A 13,302-nucleotide genomic window follows, 5' to 3' on the forward strand; every position below is an offset into this window, starting at 1 on the left:
TAAAAATAACCACCCCTATACGGTTCACATACGTTCACACAGCACTGTATATCAACAGAATGTACACTTCAAGTATGAGTATAAATAAGCACATCTTGCTGAAAAAATTTGTGATGCATATATATCTTTGTGAATGTCAGCATGTGTAATAAATTTTTCATTTCCAGATGTGGACGAGTGTCTTGCTGGGAATTCTGGCTGTGACCACTTTTGTGTAAACACCCTTGGAAGTTTTGAGTGTATCTGCAGAGCAGGGTTCCGCCTGGACTACGACCAGCGCTCTTGTGTCCGTGAGTACTTCTCCTGCGCTGCGGGAGGGATGGTATGTGATGGATTGCCCTAGATGGATGGGAAATGATTTAGTGTGAGGTCCTGGTGGTGTGGATTCAACACACATCCCGATAGAATCCCAATGCAAAGTGTGTTGATGCAAAATTGCAGGCTCCAATTCGCACTTGTGTTGTCCAGCTCTTTACAACAGCGAACTTGACATAGATGAAGATGGGGACGAGGAAGAGCTGGAGGTGTTGCGCCTGCCAGACTTGCTGTTGCGGCAAACTCCGCAGCTTCTGCACTACAGTGCGGATCTACACTCGTATGAAGACGACGAGGGCGAGGATGACCTCCGAGCAGAGCTCAGGCTTGCTAGCAAAAGTGGTACAGCAGAACCGCTTCATAGCAATGGATCTCAACATACTCAGTAGAAACGAAACAAGACAAGCTGAGGTGTGCACTTCTGTCCTTTTGCAGTGTGTTTGGATGGCAGCTTTGGTGAGGAATGTGCTCTGAGCTGTGATGATTGTGAGAATGGGGCAGTCTGTGCTGTAGAGGGAGACCGATGCGACTGCCTGCCAGGGTGGACTGGCATTGTCTGCAACAAGAGTGAGTGTTCCCTGAAACTTAATGTCAGACTCCTCTAAGTTTAATGGCAGCTCTGATCTTGCTTTCATAAACAGATCCTGAGAGTAGCTTGCTATCATTTTTAAACTTAGACGAAACACAGGTGTAGTACTGCAGGCACCTACCCCAACTGACATTTTACTGCACGTCAATGTGCATTACCGGGTTTTATAGGCAATCCGTTTTTCATCCATTTATTGCACACATAAAGATATTTTAATGTTGTATTTTGCAAATATGTTAATTCATAGCAATTGTTCATGCCCATTAGTTTATATAGTCTGGTCTATTTAGCTTTTCCCACATAATTAGGTCATAAAACCTTAATTTTATTTTTATTTGTTTACTTTATTTTTCTTTTATTTCTTTTTATTTTTATTGTGTTGAGTCAGCAACACACAATGTGAAAATTAATGTTCCACTGCAAAACCTAAGACAAATCACTGAGAAATAACGGAGGAGCACAAAAGCACATTGGATGCCCCCACACACAGGCTGAAACTGCTTAGCCCAAGCAGGGTTGCAGTAAACAAGGGCCTAACCCTGCAACACAGGGTGCAAGGCTGGGGAGGGAGGGGACAGAGGGGACACACCCAGGATGGGACACCAGTCTGTCTCAAGGCACCTCCAGCAGGATTCAAACACCAGACCCACCAGAGAACAGGACCTGGCCAAGCCTGCTGCACCACCACACTCCCATGTTAGATACCCAGTTTGGTGTTAATTAATTAGAAGATGAACAGGTGCCTAGACTGGGACTGAACACCACAGGCTGAAATGAACACACACACACACACACACACACACACACACACACACACACACACACACACACACACACACACAGTCTGAAACTACTTGTCCCATGCAGGGTCACAGGGAGCCAGAGCCTAACCCAGCACATAGGGCAGGAGGGGGAGGGGACACACCCAGGACAGGACAGGACACCAGTGTGTCATAAGGCACCCCATGTGGGACTTGAACCCCAAACCCACCAGAGAGCAGGACCCAGTCAAACCCACTGCACAACTACACCACAAATTACAACACAGAACCTGAAATCTCTCCATGATTCCCAAAGCAAAGAATAACTGCAAAATGGGATATTGGACAGTCCCCTGGTATTTCAAAGCAAGGAGCCATCGTTTTAGAGTAGTTGTGTTGACTGATAGATTACACGTAGATTTATCTGACACTGTTCTCCAACATGACTTACAATTATTTACACATTTATACAGCTGGACAATTTAGGGTAAACATCTTGCTGAAGGCTACTACAGCTGGAGATCAAACCTGAAATCTTCACATCTAAAGGCAGTGACTCCAACCAATGCACTACCAACTGTCCATACACTTCCATCTACATGTAACCTTTTAAATTATTAATGTAAATAGACTTAATAAATCCTGTTTACATAATATGCAAAATATCTCCTCTTCCCTGTAATATCATTACTTCTTGGTGACAAATAAATGTAACTCAGAAGCTAATATTCACCTTAACACATAACAGACATGCAGGTTAGGTTAGTTTGAAATTCTGACATTAGTGTTGTGGTGAACAAGTCTACTTCAGTAGTTAAGGAAACCCTGGCGCTGTTGTGCTCCTTTCTTCCTCAGCTTGTCCTCAGGGAACCTTTGGGTCAGCTTGTAACAGTACCTGCCTGTGTAAGAATGGAGGAACCTGCGACCCCGTGACTGGACGGTGTCACTGTCCCCAAGGTGTTGAGGGGAACTTCTGTGAAGCCGGTAGGACTGTCTACCCTGACTATGTTGCAAAGAACGCACTCGTGAGGCTGAAATTAGGACATGAAAGACACTACCTCTCACATGTCTTCCTTCTTGTGGCAATTTCAGTAAATAATATCTCATAAATTTGTGCTCATTAAACGCACTCTTCCCCTCCATTACGAAGCCAATGCATTACTGGCAAACTCTTTGTAACAGGAACTCTTATAACTCGGGGACGTAACTGTCGTTAGTTTCAATTGTACAGTTTCTGGGCATTCCTTAGCCCCAGAACTGACACCAGTTTATGCTAAAATATCATCAAATACCATTAAAATGGACAATTACTTTGATAGTTCGCATTACTCATCATAACAGAGCATAACAAAATAGATGCCCTTTATTAATTACTGTACAATTCTATATGGGTTTTATTATTATTATTATTATTATTATTATTATTATTATTATTATTATTATTATTATTCATACTGTATGTCTACCTGTGCTCATTCAGCTCTCCCCATACTTCTATGTATAGTGCACTTAAAGTGTCGGGTTCCTCTTGTGGTTCAAGGACATGTATTTCAGGATTGGTGACTCTAAATTTCCCACAGTATGTGTGTGTCCAATGTAAATGGCCAGTGTCCATATAAATGTAAGTCCAAGTTTGGTCCTTGTGTGTGTGTGTGTGTGTGTGTGTGTGTGTGTGTGTGTGTGTGTGTGTGTGTGTGTTGCAGCTATTTGGAATACCATTTAAAAGCATTTCTCATTTAATTTGTACCTATAACATTCTGCTAAAACTCACTAAGGTCTCCTTGAATGTATACAAGTTTAAGAGCTTTAACAAGCATGGTTTTTATGCTGATCACCTGTCTCATGTGGCAGTGGACGGGTCAATATTCTGTGGGACGGCATGCTTACAGGGTGCCCACAGGGCTTTTTTGGACAAAACTGTATCCGGAGATGTAACTGTCCCAGCAACATCCCCTGTCACCGTCTCTATGGGGTCTGTCTGTGTGACCCAGGGCTGTACGGACGATTCTGTCATTTAGGTAAGTATGAAACCACCCTTGGTCCCTCCCCACAGCATCATACAAGGAGTCTGTGGACTTCATTCTTCCTAAAGTACGAATTATGGTAATTGAGAACCATCAAATATCTTAATGAAGAGGAATGGTTTAGCCCTGCTTATGAAAAGACAAGGAAATTTCAAGTTTCAACATTTTCTTTCAGTGTAGGAGATAGAATATGATGTTCTTAGCCTTTGTCTGTTTAGCTAATTAAGCCTAGGTCAGCCGAGTAGAAAGATCAGCTGGTTAAGATGTCAGGTGTTAAACCCTCTCTGCTTTCCATAGCTTGTCCCAGCTGGACGCATGGAGCAGGATGTTCACAGGAATGCAGCTGTGTGGTGGAGAACTCTGTGGGTTGCAATGCGAAGAATGGCTCTTGTACTTGCAAGCCTGGTTACCATGGAAACAGGTGTCAGTTAGGTATGTTTCACACAAACACCCATAGACAATGGGTATGACCAGTGCATGGATTGGTCTTTAAGGTAATCGTAATGTCCCCATAATGTTCAATGTGTGCCATTGGCCTTCTCCAGAGTGTGACTCTGGGTTTTACGGAGAAGGCTGTACACAGAGATGCATCTGTCCTGTTGGTATACTGTGTGATCCCAAGACTGGAGAGTGTTCCCAGAAATGTGCCGCAGGACTTCATGGGGAGCGATGTCAACTGGGTGAGTCTGTTTTAAAGATACGGTGCTGCTTGAAAGTATCTGAACCCCACAGGGATGGTTATTATTCTTGTATAAAATATTAGAATAAACTTATAAAATGAATAAATGATTATGATTTACACACCTGATTCTACTTAGCTACTTGGTTTAACCAATACAACTTGGGGTTCACTTGTTTTGCACCTGCATTACTTCCGTGTCGCTACTACACACATAAAATGAGTGCACCTGTTCAGGGGAGTGTCTAAAGGGATGGTACGGGGTGGCACCCCCCCAAAAAAATATGATTGGCCCCCCAGTGGCCCCCCAATGCCATTGCACTAGACTTGGATCAGAGCGCTGTCAATAGCTGCATGATTTTCGATGCGGAATCAAGGTATCGCATTTTTCAAACAGGAGGAGAGTCACGACTCGACGACAGACCATGTCTCTGTTCATGGTATGAACACACTCAATTATATATTTTGAAGTATGTGGACTCGGGTGTTGTCATTTTCTGCTGCAATATGCATAGGTGAACTCCAGATAACAGCAACAGAGATGTAGCCTACCCACGGCGAAAGGCTACTGAAACCTCGATTGCCCTACTAGTAAAGACGACCCTCACGGGTGTAATGGCTTCAAAAGCTCCGAAGAGTCCCACCATAATATGTAGTTAGTTAGTTAACGTAACTTGGACAGACAAGTGAATAGCTTTCTCATGTAATTCAGCAGCGGTGCACAACCGCAGAAATAGAAAATAGACAATATTGGTTTTTCATATTGTTTTCAAGATTAAAGGCACAATCACTTTCCCCAAATAGGCTACACAATAAAGTGGTAAACACTGAAATGTGGGGTTTTGTAAAATGTAGCCCCACCCTACTGGTTCTTGACCCCTGTGCCAACTCACTCACACACACACTTTCAGAACCTCTTGTCCCATACGGGGTCACGGGGAACCGGAGCCTACCCGGCAACACAGGGCGTAAGGCCAGAGGGAGAGGGGACACACCCAGGACGGGACGCCAGTCCATCACAAGGCACCCCAAGCGGGACTCGAACCCCAGACCCACCGGAGAGCAGTACTGTGGTCCAACCCACTGCGCTACCGCACCCCCCTTCCTGTGCCAACTCATTTAAAAAAATCCTGAAATCTGACACCCCTGCATCTGATGTTCCTAATAGCTTTCTACCTCGAAACAGTGTTACCTGCTACCATAGCTTTCCTGGTTCACTCATCTGTTCCCCAAGTTCCCATGGTTGTTTTTGTTCCCCTCCCAATCTTCTGCCTTGTCTATTCCTAGTCCCATGTTTTAGCCTTGTCTTGTACAGCCTCTCTCTGTGTCCTAGTCCCAGTTCTTCTCTTTCACTTTAGGTCCTTGTAAATAAGGACTCACTACATCACTTGGTTCCATGTTGATTCTATCACATCTGCACTTTGTTTCCTAAGTCATACTTATGTATCACTCTGCAGCTGAGATCGCCACCCCTCGCCCCCGTGTTCGGATGTTACAGTAATCCGTGTCTCTGCCAGTGTCACGTCTGGATGCTACAAGTTTCTCTAAAGCAACATATGGAATTACACCCGTTATGTCAGTTGAGAAAAGCTGGTTCCGATTAAATAACGATTTTGCGGTAAAACTGTGGGACACAAGGGGTTTGCATAATTTCAAGCAGCACTGTATGTTACAACAGCAAAACACAAAATGTTTCCATAGTTGTGTGTATCATTGCAATGGTTCTTTTCAGATTCTCTTTTTAGGTTGAGAACATGAAGCTTCTGTCCAGTTTTAGAGAATCACTCCTCAGAAGAACTAAGTAGGGTTATTTAATAACTTTACTCAGATTTGCTTTAGCCATACCATGCTTCTTTCAAAGACCTTGCAAGATAACACTCGGTGCTGTTTCAGAGTTAATGTCTTGCCCAGACCTGCTTTTTGGTTCCTTTTAAAAGAAAATGAATCATCCATCTTTTATGGATCTTTAAACTGGGGAGAAGTAATGGAAGATTTCCTGCTGTCGGATTGAAGCTGTCAGGTTTGGATTTAAAAAATAAAATGCATTACCCTATCAAAATGCTTACCACCATTCTCTTTGTCTGTGTGCTTTTGGCAGCCTGTGATCATGGACACTTTGGGGTAAACTGTGAAATGACATGTGATTGTGGGGGCGCACCGTGTGACCCGCAGACCGGCCAGTGTGTTTGTCCTGCAGGGAAGACTGGTTTAGCATGTGAGAAAGGTGAGACCACACCACTGGCACAGTTTTTTTTTTTTTTAAACTTGATTCTGCTTTACAAGGTACTGTTGTGAAAAAACGCATTAGACATGCACTGACATAGACTGGCGACTGCCTTACTACACTTTGGTCAACACAGCACTCAATGCTGCACACTGTCCAGAGGGATTGAGGCGCATCAAGTGCCAGTTCCTTTGTGTCCTCAGTGTGCAACAAAGTTTATCGTCTATAGCACAGTAACCGTATCGAACATAAATACGATAGTAAAGGATGCTGCACGTGTAAAGGAGCATGTGAAAGGAACAGCTAGCATGAAAACAACAATAATAACGAAAAAGACATAAAGGTGCAATAACTGAGATGGAAAAATTATTAATGTTATTATGTTGAATGGTGGGGGAGGAGGGGGAAGCCAACATACGTAAATTTTGTGCCAGCATACTACTAGATAGAAGGTGAGCACGCACAGTACAATACCGTACGCGTACTGTATGCAGTGTACTTTTTTAATTAAATTTACGTTTTATAGAAATTTAAAAATTTATTTCATTGACTAGGCCTATGTCTGACATTTACTAGAGAATTGTGTAATTTTTTTTATAGCAGTGTCTGCAAAAAATGCAAAGGAAATGAGAAGGCTTGGCTCTGTAATGGAGGGAGAGGTGAATTTGACATATGTAAATTTTGACTTATGTAAGGGGTTGAAGAACGGTCTATTTGCATAAATCAAGGGGTGTCTGTAATCCTGTTTGTCTATAAATCAAGATTAACAGTGGTGTGCTTATAATAATAAGAAACTTTTTTTAAACAAAAATACTTCCTATCTAGGGGGCATGGTGGTGTAGTGGGTTTGACTGGGTCCTGCTCTCTGGTGGGTCTGGGGTTCAAGTCCTGCTTGGGGTGCCTTGTGATGGACTGGCATCCCGTCCTGGGTGTGTCCCCTCCCCCTTCAGCCTTGCACCCTGTGCTGGTGGGTTAGGCTCTGGTTCGCTGTCACCCCGCATGGGATAAGTGGTTTCAGTCAACGTATGTGTAATTCCTATCTGGATGACAGTAAGAGGTTCTGTTTCTACATACATGTGCATATTTTTACATAGAAGTGTGTATGTACTTTTTAAGAGGCACTTCCTGTCCCTCTTTGTTTCTTTCTTTGCTGTTTGTGAAGTGGGATCCTGGGGGAAACGGTGCTCACACCAGTGCCAGTGTGCCAGCGGTGACCTGGGATGTGACCCTGTGAATGGGCGATGTGTGTGTGAGGCAGGGTTCACTGGAGACCGCTGTGAGCAAAGTAATACACCACACCTTCTCCACGCTGGCAATGCAGGGCACTGATGACACTTCACATACATTGTGCCTCACACAGGAACTTGTAGCACTTTGTGACCTGTGATATACGGGCGGACATCCGCCCTTAATCCGTTCCTGAAAATGGGGTGGATAATGAAAAGGCGAATAGCGGGAGCACATTTCCCATTATTCCTTAAGCGGAAAGTTATAGTCGGTTTCTATCTCATCCCAAAAAACCCCAGCTAACTTTGACAAATGTCTGTAAAAACTACACAAAACACTTTAAAGAATAATAATAAAGCAAAACAGTACCTTATACGATATTTACTTAAGTTGCCCAGAAATGTTATAACAACTCGCCTGTACTGTGCTGTTGGTGACGCTACAGAAAGGCAGCTCGAGAGACAGAAGTATTCAAACAGGAGCTATATTGCGCTTCAGAGAGTACACACACACACACACACACACCAGACCTGACCAAAAGCTCTCAAAATACAGAACAACACGGTAGTCATTCATTCTCATCACTCCCCACAATGCTTGCAACAACTACTTCCATGCACAGTGGCAGTGCTGCATTATGGGAGAACTGCCGCTCCCGTTGCCGCTGCTACAATATGTTTTGTCGCATTTTTTGTCAGTTTGAGTAAAAAAATATAAGAAAATGTGTCCTTACAGGCTAATTTTTACATTTTTTTCCGAGACGCTTCGATAAAAAGGCATAATGGAAGGGATCAGGGCGGATAGTGAAGAAGGGTATTAATTTTCAAGAGGTGTTATAACGAAAGCACTGATACTGGGAGGGTAGAATGCGGTGTATGCCTGTATAGAAATTCTCCCATCTAAAGGAAAACTGCAGTAACAATGCTGTAAAGCAGGGACATCTCCTGTCCTGAATATTTTGCAGTCTCCATCAGAACAAGTGTCTGCATTACACCTGAAAGTACTAACTGTACACTAGTTCTCCTGTTAATCACTCTGAAAAAAAGGTGGACTTTGCCTTTTCTGTTTTTTACAGCAGAAATAATTTGTGTGTGTGGTTTTGTCTCGTATCGGGCATGTGCCCTGATTCTTGAAGAGTGTGCCCCAGGGACTTATGGGTCAGGTTGTGAGCAGACCTGCCGATGTGAGAACAGGGCCACCTGTGACCATGTGAGCGGAGCCTGCTTATGTTCTTCAGGGTGGATCGGGACCTTCTGCGAGACATGTAAGTGACCTGCAGGCCTTGTTGTCACACACTACTGCGGGTTTGGTCTTCAATGGGGTGACAAATGACAGATAGAAGCTGTTCATGATAAACAAGTTTTGGAACAAAAGCATATGGCAAGAAGTATCAGTAGGTACAGGAGGAGGGATTGCTCTTTTTTTAAAAAATATTTTTCCAATGGATCAGAATGGATTACCAGAACACTAAAAGTGTCTGGTACCACAAACTGTCCAACGCAACAGATACAATTTCTCCATTCGTCACTTTCGCTGTTTAAAATCTTTATTCGATAAATAACTCATAAAAACAGTCATGCTGCTACTAAAATATCTACAATAAAATATAATCAGGGATTGCTGTTCTTTCTTTTTTTCCAGACTTTATTTAATAAAGTTATCAATAATACACACAACCAAAACAATACATTAAAAATCCACAATCAAACAAACCCAACACCATTTTCCTACAGTTGGTCAACAAAATTACTAAACAACTATTACATAAAATATATTGTCAAGACAAAGTCTTTCCCATAACAATCCCCTTTCTGACTTCAAAAAATATAACTGACCCATGTCTTCCCCACACCAACATACCCACAAAAGGACTGTCCCCCCTATAAGCAGCTCAACCGAAGTCATCATATCATAACACATGCTTCCTTCAAAACACATAAAATACTTCTAAATTACAGTATAAAACTTGATCATACCCCTAAAAACAGAGAAATAAATACAAAACAGACATACACATGAGTAGGTTCCCCTTTCCTCAAGGACCTGCACCACAAATCAACCTTTTACACAAGCAAACAGGTGCTCACGCCCTTTCTGTACCTGTCTACGGTTGCTACTAATTTTCATTTGCCAGAATGCTCTTTTCCATAGCAGATGTTTACAGTCAACAATTGCTTCCACTCAAAGGGAGCGCCCCTCAGTAGCACGGGTTATTACATTATTAAAATGTGTTTTGGTGGTGAAGAAAATGCAGGACAAGTAGCTTTAGTGGAATTTAATAGGGAATTAAATTACAGACTGAAATGTTGTTCGAATACGCGTAGAACTTTAAAACATTGAACATTCACTCCCTGGGTGATGTCACCTCTGTAATTTCTGATGATAGTTTTCTGACAAGCTGCCTCTGCTGCTTTTTTACTTTTCTCGAGTTTTGGCTATGAAAACCAGTTTTATTGTTTCCCATTTTACAGCATCTGATTCTTCAGTGTTGAATATTAAAGGATGCTTGCGTAACAGCTATTTAAAACATTTAAGAAGCCACTGGTTACGCACACTTATTTCAGCTGCATCCATAGTCATGTTCCAACTATTTGGTCAAAGTTTCCAGTCTTGTGCATTTATTGTATTCAAAATTCTTCAAAATTTAGTGGACCCATCACCATTTTAAATAGATTAAAAGGATGTAAAAATTTAGGAGACATGGAAGGAGCATTTCAGCAAATAAAAACTATAAATTAAATTGTTTTGACAATTAGTTAATTTATTGAGTCCTTTAGGCTGCAACCTCAATAATGTGTTAAATGAATGGGCTCTGTTATTTAGGCATTTTTTTTAAATAATAGATTCTTGTTTTATTATTCTTTTCATGATTTTGATTTCAGTTCAACAAAGCATTTTGTTTAGTCTAGATTCATTAACGTGATTTTGATCAGCTAATGCCTGATACTGCCTGTAACACTGGAGTTCCTCGGAAGAGACTTTAGTTAGTGTATCACACAACACTGTAAAAAGGAAAATGCAGAAAAAATGCTTGAAAATCTTTTCTTCACTCTGATGTTGATCCCATGTATGAATGTTTGTGCACTCAGCCCCTTTATAACAGGAAAAACTACTACAACTGCATTTGAAGGTGTGTTCCCTTTTTTAAGTACAAGGGGAAAATAATTCATTGCAATGATTTTTGCAAGATTATGGTGTCTTATGGGACTTGTACAACAGGTATAACAGGAGTGGTTCTACAGCAATTAAAGCAAGCCAAAGCTCTTTTCAAGGTTAGCTAGCTTTAATACAGCCATTCCCCGACATACGTCTGAGTTCCATTCTGACCGACCGGTCGGATCTCGAAATGGACGTAAGTCGGACATATGTTAGCATGGCATCTAGAAGTCATATACCCGTACAACATTCTTTTATCCTACTTAATTTCTATCATGATTATCTAATTTTTTATTAATCAGTTGTATTAGCACTTACTGAATGACAGCTGGGGGGGGGTGCTGTGATGTACGCAATGCCGGGATATCTTCTGACGGTCACTATCATACTCACACAGCCGTTAGTACCGCTGGACATACGACCAAGCAAAATTTAAATTTTTACATATATTTTTCTTTTATTAAAAAAAAATTTATACAGTATTTTTTTTCTGTCGTATGTACGGATGGTTGTAAGTCGCATAGGTCGTAAGTAGAGGAGAGGCTGTATTGTCAATTCATCTGAAGAGGACCACAAAAAAATGCAAATAAATCAGACCTGAAACTAAATTTGTAATGCTAAACGAAAATTGTTACTCCAGTGAGCCACTGAAGCAGTTTTAAGTGAAATGCTTCATAAAGAAAATTGAACCTGACTTCTATTGCATGCACATTTACATAATGGCAATTAAATCCCTTCCTTGAATGACAGTTATTATAATGCGATGCTGGACAGTTTCACAGTTGGAGGGTCTGGACTGGTTGCTGGATCCAGTGACGCACAATATCTCAGCACAATGTCTCCCCCTCGTGAAAACCTTAGGCATTTATCTGAGAAAATAACATGTACAGGAACTCTACATTTTAAGATTTTTTTTTTTTTTTGTACCTTTGTAAAAATTAAAGCCTTAACTGTTTTTATTACAGCAAAGTACTTTAGATGTTTTAGGTGAGTTATCTGTGCGTGAATTAGTGCCCTGTTTCAGGCAGTGTAAGTTGCTTTTGGACAAATGAAATACATAATACATCATATTGAATGAAAATTAAACTTCTCTCTATTAAACAGAATAACAAATAAGTAATCGATACACTTTATAATGTCTAGTTCACATTTATCACAAGGAATATTTTAAGCGGTAATTTGACATAGTGTGGCTTGCTTTTTCTTATTAGTCTCCTTTTTATAAGTCCTGAACAGAAGGTGTAGTTTGTAGTATTAACTTGACTCCATTAGCAACACATCTGGGTGTGTTAGTGATAGCTTCTTTCCTATTTATAAGCTCCTTTGTTCACTGACTGCAGAATTTCTATACAAGGAATTCAAGTTAAAATAGACATTTGGCATGGGAAAATTAAATACAAGTGCATTTTTAAATATTTGCTTCTGAATTGTAAAGAGTCTAAACACAGGGGCAGCTGGTACTGTAGTGGTGAGTGCTGTTGTCTTTGGACCTAACGGTCAGCAGTTTGAATGCGACTTCCAGCCTTAGTTCCCTTGAGCAAGGTACTTACCTTAAATCACTCTAGTAAATTTTCCCCACTATATACTGTAAATTAGAAAAAAAAAATTTCCAATGCTTTGGAAAAAAGGATGAATAACTGTATATATCAGATTTAGAAATTTCTATTTCTCATTATAATTTGGTGAACCGAGTTTGTATTTTTTCACATTGTCACTGTGTGTTCCTACAGAAATGCATCTATTTTTAGTAACTGCTTTTCCAGTGTATGGTCACAATGGTACAGAGCCTATCCTGAAAATGCAGGATGCAAAGGAAGGTATATGGTGGACAACCTCACACTCACAGAGAGAGAGAGAGAGAGAGAGAGAGACACTACAGGTAGTTTAGATTTCCCAGTTCACCTGAAACCTGTCTTTGGACTGTGGGAGGAAACCAAAGCACCTGCAGAAAACCCACAGATGTGCTGAGAGAACAGCCACAAAGACTGAGCCAGATTTGATCCTATGTCTGAACCTAAAGCCTAGGAGTTGCGGGGCACTGGTGTGCTCTACTCATACACAGTGAAAAGCTCCCCCTTCTGGAACTCAATATTGCAGATGTCCAAGCTCCTCATAAGTGTTCTGGGATAGGCTCGAAATTTTCAGTTTGCAGGTAACTCATATATAGCAGGAGAGACACACTGAAACTCACAAGCTGCTGTGACTGAAGCAAAGCCTCCGGTGGCAAACTGCAGGAAACGGTGGGCTCTGCAGCGCCCGGGTGATAGGAGGATTCTGCTGTGTAAAGGTTAAAAGTTTCACTTGCAGCCCACTACTCGATGACCTTC

At 41.4% G+C, this 13,302-nt stretch overlaps 1 protein-coding gene across 1 annotated transcript in view; it reads left to right on the top strand.

Moving 5' to 3' along the window:
• The window catches only part of egfem1 (EGF-like and EMI domain containing 1), a gene marked incomplete at its 5' end in the record, with an annotated part of 60,431 nt that overhangs the window by 40,129 nt on the left and 7,000 nt on the right, over positions 1-13,302 (top strand). The window contains 11 exon segments of the mRNA XM_029255492.1: positions 168-290; positions 469-657; positions 751-882; positions 2,521-2,649; positions 3,555-3,683; positions 3,987-4,121; positions 4,235-4,369; positions 6,467-6,592; positions 6,744-6,794; positions 7,755-7,877; positions 8,955-9,083. Coding sequence (XP_029111325.1) covers positions 168-290; positions 469-657; positions 751-882; positions 2,521-2,649; positions 3,555-3,683; positions 3,987-4,121; positions 4,235-4,369; positions 6,467-6,592; positions 6,744-6,794; positions 7,755-7,877; positions 8,955-9,083 — 1,401 coding nt within the window.

Source organism: Scleropages formosus, chromosome 10 (assembly GCF_900964775.1).
Source record: "Scleropages formosus chromosome 10, fSclFor1.1, whole genome shotgun sequence".
Lineage (NCBI taxonomy): Eukaryota > Metazoa > Chordata > Actinopteri > Osteoglossiformes > Osteoglossidae > Scleropages > Scleropages formosus.